The sequence below is a fragment of the Leuresthes tenuis genome, unplaced genomic scaffold (assembly GCF_036924035.1).
Source record: "Leuresthes tenuis unplaced genomic scaffold, fLeuTen1.0.hap1 SCAF_21, whole genome shotgun sequence".
In the NCBI taxonomy this organism is placed as follows: domain Eukaryota; kingdom Metazoa; phylum Chordata; class Actinopteri; order Atheriniformes; family Atherinopsidae; genus Leuresthes; species Leuresthes tenuis.
Genome location: NW_027325375.1, coordinates 32,625,383 through 32,644,930, shown reverse-complemented (window position 1 = coordinate 32,644,930; position 19,548 = coordinate 32,625,383). Strand labels below are relative to the sequence as shown.

Below are 19,548 nucleotides of genomic sequence, written 5' to 3'. Positions count from 1 at the left end.
CAGAGTCTGAGCTGGAAACACAGTTCAGAGTCTGAGCTGGAAACAGTTCAGAGTCTGAGCTGGAAACAGTTCAGAGTCTGAGCTGGAAACAGTTCAGAGTCTGAGCTGGAAACAGTTCAGAGTCTGAGCTGGAAACATTTCAGAGTCTGAGCTGGAAACACATTTCAGAGTCTGAGCTGGAAACAGTTCAGAGTCTGAGCTGGAAACAGTTCAGAGTCTGAGCTGGAAACAGTTCAGAGTCTGAGCTGGAAACAGTTCAGAGTCTGAGCTGGAAACAGTTCAGAGTCTGAGCTGGAAACAGTTCAGAGTCTGAGCTGGAAACAGTTCAGAGTCTGAGCTGGAAACAGTTCAGAGTCTGAGCTGGAAACAGTTCAGAGTCTGAGCTGGAAACACAGTTCAGAGTCTGAGCTGGAAACAGTTCAGAGTCTGATCACATGACCTCAGGGCCTGAGGTCACGTGATTAGGGCCTGAAGTCATGTGATCAGGGCCTGAAGTCATAAAGGCTGAGATTCATTCAACAAAGCCCCCCCCCATGATCTCTGTTGAGAAGTAACTCAAAACTTTGTGATATTGTTCTTTGAAAGCGCTTCACTTACTGAAAGGTTAGTGAATGCATCGTGTCAGTGGAGTCGCCTGGACCAATGACAGCCAGACTGAGTGTGAGTGAGTGTGCATGTGTGTGTGTGCACGAGCCGCTATATCCGCTGAGGATCATATAATATGCATAAGCTGAGCCCTGAGCGACACCCTCCTCATCAATATTCATGTTCTCCTCTAATGAGACAGCTGATCCTCCTGAGCTCATAAAGTACTGCAGGTACTGCAGAGCAGAGCCCCCAGGTGCAGAACAGGTGTTACTCACTGCTTCGTGCACCCACCTCACCTCAGACTCACCCCAGACTCACCTCAGACTCGCCTCAGACTCGCCTCAGACTCACCTCAGACTCGCCTCAGACTCGCCTCAAACTCACCTCAGACTCACTCCAGACTCACCTCAGACTCACGTCAGACTCGCCTCAGATTCGCCTCAGACTCGCCTCAGACTCACCTCAGACTCACCTCAGACTCGCCTCAGACTCGCCTCAGACTCACCTCAGACTCGCCTCAGACTCGCCTCAAACTCACCTCAGACTCACTCCAGACTCACCTCAGACTCACGTCAGACTCGCCTCAGATTCGCCTCAGACTCGCCTCAGACTCGCCTCAGACTCGCCCCAGACTCACCTCAGACTCACCTCAGACTCACTCCAGACTCACCTCAGAGACTCACCTCAGACTCACTCCAGACTCACCTCAGACTCACTCCAGACTCACCTCAGACTCACTCCAGACTCACTCCAGACTCACTCCAGACTCACTCCAGACTCACCTCAGACTCACTCCAGACTCACCTCAGACTCACCTCAGAGACTCACTCCAGACTCACCTCAGACTCACCTCAGAGACTCACTCCAGACTCACCTCAGACTCACCTCAGACTCACCTCAGATTCACCTCAGACTCACCTCAGACTCACCTCAGATTCACCTCAGACTCGCCTCAGACTCACCTCAGACTCGCCTCAGACTCGCCTCAGACTCGCCTCAGACTCGCCTCCGACTCACCTCAGACTCACCTCAAACTCACCTCAGACTCACCTCAGACTCACCTCAGACTCGCCTCAGACTCACCTCAGATTCACCTCAAAATCACCTCAAACTCACCTCAGACTCACTCCAGATTCACCTCAGACACCTCAAACTCACCTCAGACTCACTCCAGACTCACTCCAGATTCACCTCAGACTCACCTCAGACTCACCTCAAACTCACCTCAGACTCACCTCAGACTCACCTCAGACTCGCCTCAGACTCACCTCAGATTCACCTCAAACTCACCTCAGACTCACCTCAGACTCACCTCAGACTCACCTCAAACTCACCTCAGACACCTCAAACTCACCTCAGACTCACTCCAGACTCACCTCAGAGACTCACTCCAGACTCGCCTCAGATTCACCTCAGACTCACCTCAGACTCACCCCAGAGACTCACTCCAGACTCGCCTCAGACTCACCTCAGACTCGCCTCAGACTCACTCCAGACTCGCCTCAGACTCACCTCAGACTCGCCTCAGACTCACCTCAGACTCACTCCAGACTCACCTCAGAGACTCACCTCAGACTCACCCCAGACTCACTCCAGACTCACCTCAGACTCACCTCAGACTCACCTCAGACTCACCTCAGACTCACCTCAGACTCACCTCAGATTCACCTCAAACTCACTCCAGACTCACCTCAGACTCACCTCAGACTCACCTCAGACTCACCTCAGATTCACCTCAGACTCACCTCAGACTCACCTCAGACTCACCTCAGACTCACCTCAAACTCACTCCAGACTCACCTCAGACTCACCTCAGACTCACCTCAGACTCACCTCAAACTCACCTCAGACTCACTCCAGACTCACCTCAGATTCACCTCAGACTCACTCCAGACTCACCTCAGACTCACTCCAGACTCACCTCAGATTCACCTCAGACTCACTCCAGACTCACCTCAGACTCACCTCAGACTCACCTCAAACTCACTTCAGATTCAACTCAGACTCACCTCAAACTCACCTCAGACTCACTCCAGACTCACTTCAGATTCACCTCAGACTCACCTCAAACTCACCTCAGACTCACTCCAGACTCACTCCAGACTCGCCTCAGACTCACCTCAGACTCACTCCAGACTCACTCCAGACTCACTCCAGACTCACCTCAGAGACTCACCTCAGACTCACTCCAGACTCACTTCAGATTCACCTCAGACTCACCTCAAACTCACCTCAGACTCACTCCAGACTCGCCTCAGACTCACCTCAGACTCACTCCAGACTCACCCCAGACTCACTCCAGACTCACCTCAGACTCGCCTCAGACTCACCTCAGACTCGCCTCAGACTCACTCCAGACTCACTCCAGACTCGCCTCAGACTCACCTCAGACTCGCCTCAGACTCACCTCAGACTCACTCCAGACTCACCTCAGAGACTCACCTCAGACTCACCCCAGACTCACTCCAGACTCACTTCAGATTCACCTCAGACTCACCTCAAACTCACCTCAGACTCACTCCAGACTCGCCTCAGACTCACCTCAGACTCGCCTCAGACTCACCTCAGACTCACTCCAGACTCACCTAAGAGACTCACCTCAGAGACTCACCTCAGACTCACTCCAGACTCACTTCAGATTCACCTCAGACTCACCTCAAACTCACCTCAGACTCACTCCAGACTCGCCTCAGACTCACCTCAGACTCACTCCAGACTCACCCCAGACTCACTCCAGACTCACCTCAGACTCGCCTCAGACTCACCTCAGACTCGCCTCAGACTCACTCCAGACTCACTCCAGACTCGCCTCAGACTCACCTCAGACTCGCCTCAGACTCACCTCAGACTCACTCCAGACTCACCTCAGAGACTCACCTCAGACTCACCCCAGACTCACTCCAGACTCACCTCAGACTCACCTCAGACTCACCTCAGACTCACCTCAGACTCACCTCAGACTCGCCTCAGATTCGCCTCAGATTCGCCTCAGACTCGCCTCAGACTCACCTCAGACTCACCTCAGACTCACCTCAGATTCACCTCAGACTCACCCCAGACTCACTCCAGACTCGCCTCAGACTCACCTCAGACTCACTCCAGACTCACTCCAGACTCACCTCAGAGACTCACCTCAGACTCACTCCAGACTCACTTCAGATTCACCTCAGACTCACCTCAGACTCACTCCAGACTCACTCCAGACTCACTCCAGACTCGCCTCAGACTCACCTCAGACTCACCTCAGACTCACTCCAGACTCACTCCAGACTCACTCCAGACTCACCTCAGAGACTCACCTCAGACTCACTCCAGACTCACTTCAGATTCACCTCAGACTCACCTCAAACTCACCTCAGACTCACTCCAGACTCACTCCAGACTCGCCTCAGACTCACCTCAGACTCACTCCAGACTCACCCCAGACTCACTCCAGACTCACCTCAGACTCACTCCAGACTCACCTCAGATTCACCTCAGAGACTCACCTCAGACTCACCTCAGACTCACCCCAGACTCACCTCAGACTCACTCCAGACTCACCTCAGACTCACTCCAGACTCGCCTCAGACTCACCTCAGACTCACTCCAGACTCACCCCAGACTCACTCCAGACTCACCTCAGACTCACTCCAGACTCACCTCAGATTCACCTCAGAGACTCACCTCAGACTCACCTCAGACTCACCCCAGACTCACCTCAGACTCACTCCAGACTCACCTCAGACTCACTCCAGACTCACCTCAGATTCACCTCAGACTCACTCCAGACTCACCTCAGACTCACCCCAGAGACTCACCTCAGACTCACTCCAGACTCACTCCAGACTCGCCTCAGACTCGCCTCAGACTCGCCTCAGACTCGCCTCAGACTCACTCCAGACTCACTCCAGACTCACTCCAGACTCACCTCAGACTCACCTCAGATTCACCTCAGAGACTCACCTCAGACTCACTCCAGACTCACTCCAGACTCACTCCAGACTCACCTCAGACTCACCTCAGACTCACTCCAGACTCACTCCAGACTCACTCCAGACTCACTCCAGACTCACTCCAGACTCACCTCAGACTCACCTCAGACTCACTCCAGACTCACCTCAGACTCACTCCAGACTCACCTCAGACTCACCTCAAACTCACCTCAGACTCACCTCAGACTCACCTCAGACTCACTCCAGACTCACTCCAGACTCGCCTCAGACTCACCTCAGACTCACCTCAGATTCACCTCAAATTCGCCTCAGACTCGCCTCAGATTCACCTCAAACTCACCTCAGACTCACTCCAGACTCACTCCAGATTGACCTCAGACTCACTCCAGACTCACTCCAGACTCACCTCAGACTCACTCCAGACTCACCTCAGATTCACCTCAGACTCACTCCAGACTCACCTCAGACTCACCTCAAACTCACCTCAGACTCACCTCAGACTCACTTCAGATTCACCTCAGATTCACCTCAGATTCACCTCAAACTCACCTCAGACTCACTCCAGACTCACTCCAGATTCACCTCAGACTCGCCTCAGACTCACTCCAGACTCACTCCAGATTCACCTCAGACTCACCTCAAACTCACCTCAGACACCTCAAACTCACCTCAGACTCACCTCAGACTCGCCTCAGATTCGCCTCAGATTCGCCTCAGACTCGCCTCAGACTCACCTCAGACTCACCTCAGATTCACCTCAGACTCACTCCAGACTCACCTCAGACTCACTCCAGACTCACCTCAGATTCACCTCAGACTCACTCCAGACTCACCTCAGACTCACCTCAAACTCACCTCAGACTCACCTCAGACTCACTTCAGATTCACCTCAGATTCACCTCAAACTCACCTCAGACTCACTCCAGACTCACTCCAGATTCACCTCAGACTCACCTCAAACTCACCTCAGACACCTCAAACTCACCTCAGACTCACCTCAGACTCACCTCAGACTCGCCTCAGATTCGCCTCAGATTCGCCTCAGACTCGCCTCAGACTCACCTCAGACTCACCTCAGATTCACCTCAGACTCACTCCAGACTCACCTCAGACTCACTCCAGACTCACCTCAGATTCACCTCAGACTCACTCCAGACTCACCTCAGACTCACCTCAAACTCACCTCAGACTCACCTCAGACTCACTTCAGATTCACCTCAGATTCACCTCAAACTCACCTCAGACTCACTCCAGACTCACTCCAGACTCACTTCAGATTCACCTCAGACTCGCCTCAGACTCACCTCAAACTCACCTCAGACACCTCAGACTCACCTCAGACTCACTCCAGACTCACTCCAGACTCGCCTCAGACTCGCCTCAGACTCGCCTCAGACTCACCCCAGACTCACCTCAGAGACTCACCTCAGACTCACTCCAGACTCACTCCAGACTCACCTCAGACTCACTCCAGACTCACCTCAGATTCACCTCAGAGACTCACCTCAGACTCACCTCAGACTCACCTCAGACTCACTCCAGACTCGCCTCAGACTCGCCTCAGACTCGCCTCAGACTCACCCCAGACTCACCTCAGAGACTCACCTCAGACTCACTCCAGACTCACTCCAGACTCACCCCAGACTCACTCCAGACTCACCTCAGACTCACTCCAGACTCACTCCAGACTCACCTCCAGACTCACCTCCAGACTCACCTCCAGACTCACCTCAGACTCACCTCAGACTCACCTCAGACTCACCTCAGACTCACCTCAGACTCACCTCCAGACTCACCTCAGACTCACCTCAGACTCACCTCAGACTCACCTCCAGATTCACCTCAGATTCACCTCAGACTCACCTCCAGACTCACCTCAGACTCACCTCAGATTCACCTCAGACTCACCTCCAGACTCACCTCCAGACTCACCTCAGACTCACCTCCAGACTCACCTCAGATTCACCTCAGACTCACCTCAGACTCACCTCAAACTCTCCTCAGATTCACCTCCAGACTCACCTCAGACTCACCTCAGACTCACCTCAGACTCACCTCAGACTCACTCCAGACTCACCTCAGACTCACCTCAGACTCACCTCCAGACTCACCTCAGATTCACTCCAGACTCACCCCAGACTCACCTCAGACTCACCTCAGATTCACCTCAGACTCACCTCCAGACTCACCTCAGACTCACCTCCAGATTCACCTCAGACTCACCTCCAGACTCACCTCAGACTCACCTCAGATTCACCTCAGACTCACCTCAGACTCACCTCCAGACTCACCTCCAGACTCACCTCCAGACTCACCTCCAGACTCACCTCAGATTCACCTCAGACTCACTCCAGACTCACCCCAGACTCACCTCAGAGACTCACCTCAGACTCACCTCAGATTCACCTCAGACTCACCTCCAGACTCACCTCAGACTCACCTCAGATTCACCTCAGATTCACCTCAGACTCACCTCCAGACTCACCTCAGACTCACCTCCAGATTCACCTCAGACTCACCTCCAGACTCACCTCAGATTCACCTCAGACTCACCTCAGACTCACCTCCAGACTCACCTCCAGACTCACCTCCAGACTCACCTCCAGACTCACCTCAGATTCACCTCAGACTCACTCCAGACTCACCCCAGACTCACCTCAGAGACTCACCTCAGACTCAACGCTTCAAGTGAAGAGTTTTATTTTAAAAGACTTTTCTGGTGCCGGTTCTTACCTGCAGAAACACTGGGGAATTTCTCCAAGGCCATACACAGGAAAGAGGAAGGGAGTGTTGCCATAGCGACCCAAGCAGCGCAAGAAGTGACGCGTGGAGGCCAGCCCGACCTCAGTGGGTGTGTCTTCCGTTACCATGGCGATAGAATGTATCAGGAAGTGCTGCAAGTTGTCGCCAAGCTGCTGCTCACGCAGATACTCCAAATATGGCCGACCGTCGTAATCTGGAAGGAAGTCGGGAGACTTTACCCACAACGCCTCGTTTTCCGTAAAACACGTCATGATGATGTCGGCAGGTGGACAGGTGAGTCTCACCTTGCTGCTCCTCCTTTTCTTCCATACAGGAAGTCAGGAAACGCATCAATTTCCTCTTTTCAACTACAGACAGCTGACGACTCGCAAACACATCAGCTCTGCTGCACGGCACCTGAGGGGCCGACAGGTGAGAGGCCGACAGGTGAGAGGCCGACAGGTGAGAGGCCGACAGGTGAGAGGCAGACAGGTGAGAGGCAGACAGGTGAGGAACAAAGGTGAGAGGCAGACAGGTGAGAGGCCGACAGGTGAGAGGCAGACGGGTGAAAGGCAGACAGGTGAGAGGCAGACAGGTGAGAGGCCGACAGGTGAGAGGCAGACGGGTGAAAGGCAGACAGGTGAGAGGCAGACAGGTGAGGGGCAGACAGGTGAGAGGCAGACAGGTGAGGGGCACAAAGGTGAGAGGCAGACAGGTGAGGAACAAAGGTGAGAGGCAGACAGGTGAGAGGCCGACAGGTGAGAGGCAGACGGGTGAAAGGCAGACAGGTGAGGGGCAGACAGGTGAGGAACAAAGGTGAGAGGCAGACAGGTGAGAGGCCGACAGGTGAGGGGCAGACAGGTGAGAGGCAGACAGGTGAGGGGCAGACAGGTGAGAGGCAGACAGGTGAGGGGCACAAAGGTGAGAGGCCGACAGGTGAGGGGCAGACAGGTGAGAGGCCGACAGGTGAGAGGCAGACAGGTGAGGGAAACAAAGGTGAGAGGCCGACAGGTGAGAGGCCGACAGGTGAGGGGCCGACAGGTGAGGGGCCGACAGGTGAGAGGCCGACAGGTGAGGGGCAGACAGGTGAGAGGCCGACAGGTGAGGGGCAGACAGGTGAGGGGCAGACAGGTGAGGGGCAGACAGGTGAGAGGCAGACAGGTGAGAGGCAGACAGGTGAGGGGCAGACAGGTGAGAAGCAGACAGGTGAGGGGCACAAAGGTGAGAGGCCGACAGGTGAGGGGCAGACAGGTGAGAGGCCGACAGGTGAGGGGCCGACAGGTGAGAGGCCGACAGGTGAGGGGCCGACAGGTGAGAGGCCGACAGGTGAGGAACAAACAGGTGAGAGGCCGACAAGTGAGGGGCAGACAGGTGAGGAACAAAGGTGAGAGGCAGACAGGTGAGAGGCCGACAGGTGAGGGGCCGACAGGTGAGAGGCCGACAGGTGAGGAACAAACAGGTGAGAGGCCGACAAGTGAGGGGCAGACAGGTGAGGAACAAAGGTGAGAGGCAGACAGGTGAGAGGCCGACAGGTGAGGGGCAGACAGGTGAGAGGCCGACAGGTGAGAGGCAGACAGGTGAGGGGCAGACAGGTGAGAAGCAGACAGGTGAGGGGCACAAAGGTGAGAGGCCGACAGGTGAGGAACAAACAGGTGAGAGGCCGACAAGTGAGGGGCAGACAGGTGAGGAACAAAGGTGAGAGGCAGACAGGTGAGAGGCCGACAGGTGAGGGGCAGACAGGTGAGAGGCCGACAGGTGAGGGGCAGACAGGTGAGAGGCAGACAGGTGAGGGGCAGACAGGTGAGAGGCAGACAGGTGAGGGGCACAAAGGTGAGAGGCCGACAGGTGAGGGGCAGACAGGTGAGAGGCCGACAGGTGAGGGGCCGACAGGTGAGAGGCCGACAGGTGAGGGGCCGACAGGTGAGAGGCCGACAGGTGAGGAACAAACAGGTGAGAGGCCGACAAGTGAGGGGCAGACAGGTGAGGAACAAAGGTGAGAGGCAGACAGGTGAGAGGCCGACAGGTGAGAGGCAGACGGGTGAAAGGCAGACAGGTGAGGGGCAGACAGGTGAGGAACAAAGGTGAGAGGCAGACAGGTGAGAGGCCGACAGGTGAGAGGCCGACAGGTGAGAGGCAGGCAGGTGAGAGAAAGACAGGTGAGGGGCAGACAGGTGAGAGGCCGACAGGTGAGGGGCAGACAGGTGAGAGGCAGGCAGGTGAGAGAAAGACAGGTGAGAGGCAGGCAGGTGAGAGAAAGACAGGTGAGAGGCCGACAGGTGAGGGGCAGACAGGTGAGGGGCCGACAGGTGAGGGGCAGACAGGTGAGAGGCCGACAGGTGAGGGAGAGGCAGGCAGGTGAGAGAAAGACAGGTGAGGGGCAGACAGGTGAGAGGCCGACAGGTGAGGGGCAGACAGGTGAGAGGCAGGCAGGTGAGAGAAAGACAGGTGAGAGGCAGGCAGGTGAGAGAAAGACAGGTGAGAGGCCGACAGGTGAGGGGCAGACAGGTGAGGGGCCGACAGGTGAGGAACAAACAGGTGAGAGGCCGACAGGTGAGAGGCCGACAGGTGAGGGGCAGACAGGTGAGAGGCCGACAGGTGAGGGGCAGACAGGTGAGAGGCCGACAGGTGAGGGGCAGACAGGTGAGAGGCCGACAGGTGAGGGGCAGACAGGTGAGAGGCAGGCAGGTGAGAGAAAGACAGGTGAGAGGCAGGCAGGTGAGAGAAAGACAGGTGAGAGGCCGACAGGTGAGAGGCAGACAGGTGAGGGGCAGACAGGTGAGGAACAAACAGGTGAGAGGCCGACAGGTGAGAGGCCGACAGGTGAGGGGCAGACAGGTGAGAGGCAGACAGGTGAGAGGCAGACAGGTGAGGGGCAGACAGGTGAGGGGCCGACAGGTGAGGAACAAACAGGTGAGAGGCCGACAGGTGAGGGGCAGACAGGTGAGGGGCAGACAGGTGAGGGGCAGACAGGTGAGAGGCCGACAGGTGAGAGGCCGACAGGTGAGAGGCCGACAGGTGAGAGGCAGACAGGTGAGAGGCCGACAGGTGAGAGGCCGACAGGTGAGGGGCCGACAGGTGAGGGGCCGACAGGTGAGGGGCAGACAGGTGAGGGGCAGACAGGTGAGAGGCAGACAGGTGAGAGGCAGACAGGTGAGGAGCAGACAGGTGAGAGGCCGACAGGTGAGGGGCCGACAGGTGAGGGGCCGACAGGTGAGGGGCAGACAGGTGAGGGGCCAACGGGTGAGAGGCAGACGGGTGAGGGGCAGACAGGTGAGGGGCAGACAGGTGAGGGGCAGACAGGTGAGAGGCAGGCAGGTGAGGAACAAACAGGTGAGAGGCCGACAGGTGAGAGGCCGACAGGTGAGAGGCCGACAGGTGAGGGGCAGACAGGTGAGGGGCAGACAGGTGAGGGGCAGACAGGTGAGGGGCAGACAGGTGAGGAACAAACAGGTGAGAGGCCGACAGGTGAGGAACAAACAGGTGAGAGGCCGACAGGTGAGAGGCCGACAGGTGAGGGGCAGACAGGTGAGAGGCCGACAGGTGAGGGGCAGACAGGTGAGAGGCCGACAGGTGAGAGGCCGACAGGTGAGGGGCAGACAGGTGAGAGGCCGACAGGTGAGGGGCAGACAGGTGAGAGGCAGGCAGGTGAGAGAAAGACAGGTGAGAGGCAGGCAGGTGAGAGAAAGACAGGTGAGAGGCCGACAGGTGAGGGGCAGACAGGTGAGGGGCCGACAGGTGAGGAACAAACAGGTGAGAGGCCGACAGGTGAGAGGCCGACAGGTGAGGGGCAGACAGGTGAGGGGCAGACAGGTGAGAGGCCGACAGGTGAGAGGCCGACAGGTGAGGGGCAGACAGGTGAGAGGCCGACAGGTGAGGGGCAGACAGGTGAGAGGCAGGCAGGTGAGAGAAAGACAGGTGAGAGGCAGGCAGGTGAGAGAAAGACAGGTGAGAGGCCGACAGGTGAGAGGCAGACAGGTGAGGGGCAGACAGGTGAGGAACAAACAGGTGAGAGGCCGACAGGTGAGAGGCCGACAGGTGAGGGGCAGACAGGTGAGAGGCAGACAGGTGAGAGGCAGACAGGTGAGGGGCAGACAGGTGAGGGGCCGACAGGTGAGGAACAAACAGGTGAGAGGCCGACAGGTGAGGGGCAGACAGGTGAGGGGCAGACAGGTGAGGGGCCGACAGGTGAGAGGCCGACAGGTGAGAGGCCGACAGGTGAGAGGCAGACAGGTGAGAGGCAGACAGGTGAGAGGCAGACAGGTGAGAGGCCGACAGGTGAGAGGCCGACAGGTGAGGGGCCGACAGGTGAGGGGCCGACAGGTGAGGGGCAGACAGGTGAGGGGCAGACAGGTGAGAGGCAGACAGGTGAGAGGCAGACAGGTGAGGAGCAGACAGGTGAGAGGCCGACAGGTGAGGGGCCGACAGGTGAGGGGCAGACAGGTGAGGGGCCAACGGGTGAGAGGCAGACGGGTGAGGGGCAGACAGGTGAGGGGCAGACAGGTGAGGGGCAGACAGGTGAGAGGCAGGCAGGTGAGGAACAAACAGGTGAGAGGCCGACAGGTGAGGGGCAGACAGGTGAGGGGCAGACAGGTGAGGGGCAGACAGGTGAGGGGCAGACAGGTGAGGAACAAACAGGTGAGAGGCCGACAGGTGAGGGGCCGACAGGTGAGGGGCAGACAGGTGAGAGGCAGACAGGTGAGAGGCCGACAGGTGAGAGGCCGACAGGTGAGAGGCCGACAGGTGAGGAACAAACAGGTGAGAGGCAGACAGGTGAGGGGCAGACAGGCGAGGGGCAGGCAGGCGAGAGGCAGGCAGGTGAGAGGCAGGCAGGTGAGAGGCAGGCAGGTGAGAGGCAGACAGGTGAGAGGCCGACAGGTGAGGGGCAGACAGGTGAGGGGCAGACAGGTGAGGGGCAGACAGGTGAGAGGCCGACAGGTGAGGGGCAGACAGGTGAGGGGCAGACAGGTGAGAGGCAGGCAGGTGACAGGCAGACAGGTGAGGGGCCAACAGGTGAGAGGCAGACAGGTGAGAGGCAGGCAGGTGACAGGCAGACAGGTGAGAGGCAGACAGGTGAGAGGCCGACAGGTGAGAGGCAGACAGGTGAGGGGCAGACAGGTGAGGGGCAGACAGGTGAGGGGCAGACAGGTGAGAGGCCGACAGGTGAGGGGCAGACAGGTGAGGGGCAGACAGGTGAGAGGCAGGCAGGTGACAGGCAGACAGGTGAGGGGCCGACAGGTGAGAGGCAGACAGGCGAGGGGCAGACAGGTGAGAGGCAGACAGGCGAGGGGCAGACAGGCGAGAGGCAGGCAGGTGAGAGGCCGACAGGTGAGAGGCAGACAGGTGACAGGCAGACAGGTGAGGGGCCAACGGGTGAGAGGCAGACAGGTGAGGGGCAGACGGGTGAGAGGCAGACGGGTGAAAGGCAGACAGGTGAGGGGCAGACAGGTGAGAGGCCGACAGGTGAGGGGCCGACAGGTGACAGGCAGACAGGTGAGGGGCCAACAGGTGAGAGGCCGACAGGTGAGAGGCAGACAGGTGAGAGGCAGACAGGTGACAGGCAGACAGGTGAGGGGCCAACGGGTGAGAGGCAGACGGGTGAGAGGCAGACGGGTGAGGGGCCGACAGGTGAGAGGCCGACAGGTGAGAGGCAGACCTATTGTATTCACCTGTTCCACGTTGCCATGGCGACAAGTGAGTATCCTGCTGACGTTCTTGAACTCTGCGTAGCGACTGACGTTTGATTTGATGAGCAGATCGACCAATGAGCCACGAGAGAACATGAGCTGAGGAAGAGGAGCTGGTTGTTACATCATCATGACATCATCTTATAAGCACCAGGAAGTTACACGTGTCGTTCTGTTGTGTTTTTTGCTGTGTTTTACATGCTATGACATCACATTGTTGTGATGATGATGCATCTCTGACCTTGTATGATATCACAGGGACTGTTACCTTGGAGACCAGATCGATGTTGAACCTGCGTCCTTCCTTCACCAGCTGAGCATAGCTGATCTTCTTCCTGCTTGACTCTGATTGGTTTGGAGCTGCTGTGGGGTGTGGCTTGTCAGCCTCAGGCTCCTCCCCCTGTGTCTGGACAGGCTGTGATTGGACGAGAGTAAATACTGTCTGATGTCAGACCTGCTAAATACATCATGTTGTAACGACCTGCTCTTCCTCACCTGTTCCTCTTCCTCTCCAGCTTTTGCTTCCTCCTCCTTCAAATCTGCAGCAAACATGTTTACGTGACTTCATCCTCTTCAATAAAACTCATTATTGATCATTTGAGTGACCAAACAACATGTTTTCAATATTTATCAGATTCTAACCGGCAGATTCTGTCTCTGAGGACTCTTTAACACCATCTTCATCAGCTGCCCTCTCCTCTTCTGTGGTGTTTGGAGGATCAGCATCATGAGCTTCCTCCTCCTCATCTTCCTCACTGAGAAGAAATATTGAGAATGTGATCAATAACTTTGTCATATCTACTGCTCAAATCTAAAGTTTACTCAGCTTCACTGTATCATTATATCAATGTAGTGTAAAGGTAGAAATCGGATAAACGGGTAAACATTTGGATAAGTAAACATTTGGATAAACGGGTAAATATTTGGATAAACGGGTAAACTTTCGATAAGTAAACATTTGGATAAATAAACATTTGGATAAACGGGTAAATATTTGGATAAACGGGTAAACATTTGGATAAACGGGTAAATATTTGGATAAACGGATAAATATTTGGATAAACGGGTAAATATTCGGATAAACGGGTAAATATTTGGATAAACGGGTAAATATTTGGATAAACGGGTAAATATTCGGATAAACGGGTAAATATTCGGATAAACGGGTAAATATTCGGATAAACGGGTAAATATTCGGATAAACGGGTAAATATTTGGATAAACGGGTAAACATTTGGATGAGTAAACATTTGGATAAACATTCGGATAAACGGGTAAACATTTGGATAAATAAACATTTGGATAAACGGGTAAACATTCGATAAGTAAACATTTGTATAAACGGGTAAACATTTGGATAAATAAACATTCGGATAAACGGGTAAACATTCGGATAAATGGGTAAATATTTGGATAAACGGGTAAACATTCGGATAAACGGGTAAACATTCGGATAAATGGGTAAACATTCGGATAAATGGGTAAATATTTGGATAAACGGGTAAATATTTGGATAAATAAACATTCGGATAAACGGGTAAACATTCGGATAAATGGGTAAATATTTGGATAAACGGGTAAACATTCGGATAAACGGGTAAACATTCGGATAAATGGGTAAACATTCGGATAAATGAGTAAATATTTGGATAAACGGGTAAATATTTGGATAAATAAACATTCGGATAAACGGGTAAACATTCGATAAGTAAACATTTGTATAAACGGGTAAACATTTGGATAAATAAACATTCGGATAAACGGGTAAACATTCGGATAAACGGGTAAATATTCGGATAAACGGGTAAATATTTGGATAAACGGGTAAACATTCGGATAAATGGGTAAACATTTGGATAAATGGGTAAACATTTGGATAAATGGGTAAATATTTGGATAAACGGGTAAATATTTGGATAAATAAACATTCGGATAAACGGGTAAACATTCGGATAAACGGGTAAATATTCGGATAAACGGGTAAACATTCGGATAAACGGGTAAACATTTGGATAAACGGGTAAAAATTTGGATAAATAAACATTCGGATAAACGGGTAAACATTCGGATAAATGGGTAAATATTTGGATAAACGGGTAAACATTTGGATAAACAGGTAAACATTTGGATAAGTAAACATTTGGATAAACGGGTAAACATTTGGATAAACGGGTAAACATTTGGATAAACGGGTAAATATTTGGATAAACAGGTAAACATTTGGATAAACATTTGGATGAGTAAACATTTGGATAAATGGGTAAACATTTGTATAAACGGGTAAACATTTGGATAAATAAACATTCGGATAAACGGGTAAACATTCGGATAAACGGGTAAATATTCGGATAAACGGGTAAATATTTGGATAAACGGGTAAATATTTGGATAAACGGGTAAAAATTTGGATAAACAGGTAAACATTTGGATAAGTAAACATTTGGATAAACGGGTAAACATTCGGATAAACGGGTAAACATTTGGATAAACGGGTAAAAATTTGGATAAATAAACATTCGGATAAACGGGTAAACATTCGGATAAATGGGTAAATATTTGGATAAACGGGTAAACATTCGGATAAATGGGTAAATATTTGGATAAACGGGTAAACATTTGGATAAACAGGTAAACATTTGGATAAGTAAACATTTGGATAAACGGGTAAACATTTGGATAAACGGGTAAACATTTGGATAAACGGGTAAATATTTGGATAAACAGGTAAACATTTGGATAAGCAAATATTTGGATAAACGGGTAAACATTCGGATAAACGGGTAAACATTTGGATAAGTAAACATTTGGATAAACAGGTAAACATTTGGATAAACAGGTAAACATTCGGATAAACGGGTAAACATTCGGATAAACGGGTAAACATTTGGATAAACAGGTAAACATTTGGATAAACAGGTAAACATTTGGATAAGCAAATATTTGGATAAACGGGTAAACATTCGGATAAACGGGTAAACATTTGGATAAGTAAACATTTGGATAAACAGGTAAACATTTGGATAAACAGGTAAACATTTGGATAAAAGGGTAAACATTCGGATAAACGGGTAAACATTTGGATAAGTAAACATTTGGATAAACAGGTAAACATTTGGATAAGCAAACATTCGGATAAACGGGTAAACATTCGGATAAACGGGTAAACATTTGGATAAACAGGTAAACATTTGGATAAGCAAATATTTGGATAAACGGGTAAACATTCGGATAAACGGGTAAACATTTGGATAAACATTTGGATAAGCAAATATTTGGATAAACGGGTAAATATTTGGATAAATAAACATTTGGATAAACGGGTAAACATTCGGATAAACGGGTAAACATTTGGATAAACAGGTAAACATTTGGATAAGCAAATATTTGGATAAACGGGTAAACATTCGGATAAACGGGTAAACATTTGGATAAACATTTGGATAAGCAAATATTTGGATAAACGGGTAAATATTTGGATAAATAAACATTTGGATAAACGGGTAAACATTCGGATAAACGGGTAAACATTCGGATAAACGGGTAAACATTTGGATAAACAAACATTTGGATAAACGGGTAAACATTTGGATAAACGGGTAAACATTTGGATAAACAGGTAAACATTTGGATAAACAAACATTTGGATAAACGGGTAAATATTTGGATAAGCAAACATTTGGATAAACATTTGGATAAATGGGTAAATATTCGGATAAACGGGTAAATATTTGGATAAAAGGGTAAATATTCGGATAAACGGGTAAATATTTGGATAAGCAAACATTTGGATAAACGGGTAAATATTTGGATAAGCAAACATTTGGATAAACATTTGGATAAATGGGTAAATATTCGGATAAACGGGTAAATATTTGGATAAAAGGGTAAATATTCGGATAAACGGGTAAATATTTGGATAAACGGGTAAACATTTGGATAAACGGGTAAATATTTGGATAAACTGATAAATATTTGGATAAACGGGTAAATATTCGGATAAACGGGTAAATATTCGGATAAACGGGTAAATATTTGGATAAACGGGTAAATATTTGGATAAACGGATAAATATTCGGATAAACGGGTAAATATTCGGATAAACGGGTAAATATTCGGATAAACGGGTAAATATTTGGATAAACGGGTAAATATTTGGATAAACAGGTAAATATTTGGATAAACGGGTAAATATTTGGATAAACGGGTAAATATTTGGATAAACGGGTAAATATTTGGATAAACGGGTAAATATTCGGATAAACGGGTAAATATTTGGATAAACGGGTAAATATTTGGATAAGCAAACATTTGGATAAACAGGTAAATATTTGGATAAACGGGTAAACATTTGGATAAGCAAATATTTGGATAAACGGGTAAACATTTGGATAAACATTTGGATAAGCAAATATTTGGATAAACGGGTAAATATTTGGATAAACGGGTAAATATTTGGATAAGCAAACATTTGGATAAACAGGTAAATATTTGGATAAACGGGTAAACATTTGGATAAACGGGTAAATATTCGGATAAACGGGTAAATATTTGGATAAACGGGTAAACATTTGGATAAACGGGTAAATATTTGGATAAACGGGTAAATATTTGGATAAACGGGTAAATATTCGGATAAACGGGTAAATATTTGGATAAACGGGTAAATATTCGGATAAACGGGTAAATATTTGGATAAACGGGTAAATATTCGGATAAACGGGTAAATATTTGGATAAACGGGTAAATATTTGGATAAACGGGTAAATATTTGGATAAATGGGTAAATATTCGGATAAACGGGTAAATATTTGGATAAACGGGTAAACATTTGGATAAATGGGTAAATATTTGGATAAACGGGTAAACATTTGGATAAATGGGTAAATATTTGGATAAACGGGTAAATATTTGGATAAATGGGTAAATATTTGGATAAACTGATAAATATTTGGATAAACGGGTAAATATTCGGATAAACGGGTAAATATTTGGATAAACGGGTAAATATTTGGATAAATGGGTAAATATTTGGATAAACGGGTAAATATTTGGATAAATGGGTAAATATTTGTATAAACGGGTAAACATTTGGATAAACGGGTAAACATGCCTATAAAGAGGCACACAGACTAATCGGGGGTGGAGTTTACCTGGTGTAGCAGCACACCTGCAGGTTGGTGATGGAGGTGAAGTCTGAATTGGACAGGTCTATTAGCTCCTCCCCTTGCTCCAACAGGCTGGACCAATCGTGGGCCTCGTCTGGCTGAGACTCCTCCTACAAACACACACAGGTAACTGACTGACCTGTGGGGCAAACACAGGCTGATGATCAATAATCAATAAACTAACATGTTGCTGCTGTATCCAGGTGAGCAGCCCGTTGAAGGTGAAGCTGGCCCAGTTCGCTGCATAATAACTTCTCCTGAAAACACAGACAGGAAGCTGTCATCTGGCCAAATCTTCCACAATAAAGCTCATTGGTTTAATGAGATTGACAATAATTAATCAATTGATTAAACTCCATCCTGGTATGTGATCAATAAAAGAATAACAAAAATAACGCGTTAATGTGCCCAGCCCGACTACAAACAGATCTTTTTTTACAAAATATTGATCAGTTCACAGCTGTGATTGGTAAATGATATCTGACTCAGTCTTTAACTCGGGTATTGATTATAAACACTAATCACTGACTGGTGAGTACTTACCTGTCCAGGTGCAGAACTCTCTGCCCGACTCTGGAGCAGGCGGCTGCTACCACCGACTCAGCAAGTCCTAAACACACAATCAATAACCGGTGATCAATAAGACTCGAGAGGAAGACGAGGGCCGGTCCGCCGCTCATTCAACAAAGGTTCCCAGAACTTTTATCTTCAGGGAACTAGTTCTTCCTCCAGAAAGTACGCCTTTTGGGTCCGACCCAGTTTGCACACCTGTTCAGGTTCACAGGTTCTTTACCGGAGAACCCGACCAACCGGAACCTGCTCTGCGGTCCGGAACCAGCTGACAATCAACAACCTAACCCTAACCCAAGATAGGCACAGATCCATCCCTACAGGACCCACTCGGCATCCCCACAGGACCCACTCGGCATCCCCACAGGACCCACTCGGAATCCCCACAGGACCCACTCGGCATCCCCACAGGACCCACTCGGCATCCCCACAGGACCCACTCGGCATCCCCACAGGACCCACTCGGCATCCCCAAAGGACTCATTCGGCATCCCCACAGGACCCACTCGGCATCCCCACAGGACCCACTCGGCATCCCCACAGGACCCACTCGGCATCCCCACAGGACCCACTCGGCATCCCCACAGGACCCACTCGGCATCCCCACAGGACCCACTCGGCATCCCCACAGGACCCACTCGGCATCCCCACAGGACCCACTCGGCATCCCCACAGGACCCACTCGGCATCCCCACAGGACCCACTCGGCATCCCCACAGGACCCACTCGGCATCCCCAAAGGACTCATTCGGCATCCCCACAGGACCCACTCGGCATCCCCACAGGACTCACTCGGCATCCCCAAAGGACTCATTCGGCATCCCCACAGGACCCACTCGGCATCCCCACAGGACCCACTCGGCA

General features: G+C 51.0%; 2 protein-coding genes across 3 annotated transcripts in view; both read right to left on the bottom strand.

Moving 5' to 3' along the window:
• The window catches only part of ik (IK cytokine), a 244,856-nt gene that overhangs the window by 173,203 nt on the left and 52,105 nt on the right, over positions 1-19,548 (bottom strand). The window lies entirely within an intron of this gene.
• chm (CHM Rab escort protein) overlaps positions 1-19,548 on the bottom strand; it is a 34,860-nt gene that overhangs the window by 13,651 nt on the left and 1,661 nt on the right. For both annotated transcript variants that reach the window (XM_072375147.1, XM_072375148.1), the window contains exons 2-10: positions 18,658-18,724; positions 18,299-18,371; positions 18,100-18,224; positions 13,592-13,704; positions 13,445-13,488; positions 13,218-13,364; positions 12,932-13,048; positions 7,571-7,682; positions 7,257-7,479 (exon numbers count right to left, since the gene is read on the bottom strand). In XM_072375147.1, coding sequence (XP_072231248.1) covers positions 7,257-7,479; positions 7,571-7,682; positions 12,932-13,048; positions 13,218-13,364; positions 13,445-13,488; positions 13,592-13,704; positions 18,100-18,224; positions 18,299-18,371; positions 18,658-18,724 — 1,021 coding nt within the window. The remainder of the gene's footprint in view (positions 1-7,256; positions 7,480-7,570; positions 7,683-12,931; positions 13,049-13,217; positions 13,365-13,444; positions 13,489-13,591; positions 13,705-18,099; positions 18,225-18,298; positions 18,372-18,657; positions 18,725-19,548) is intronic.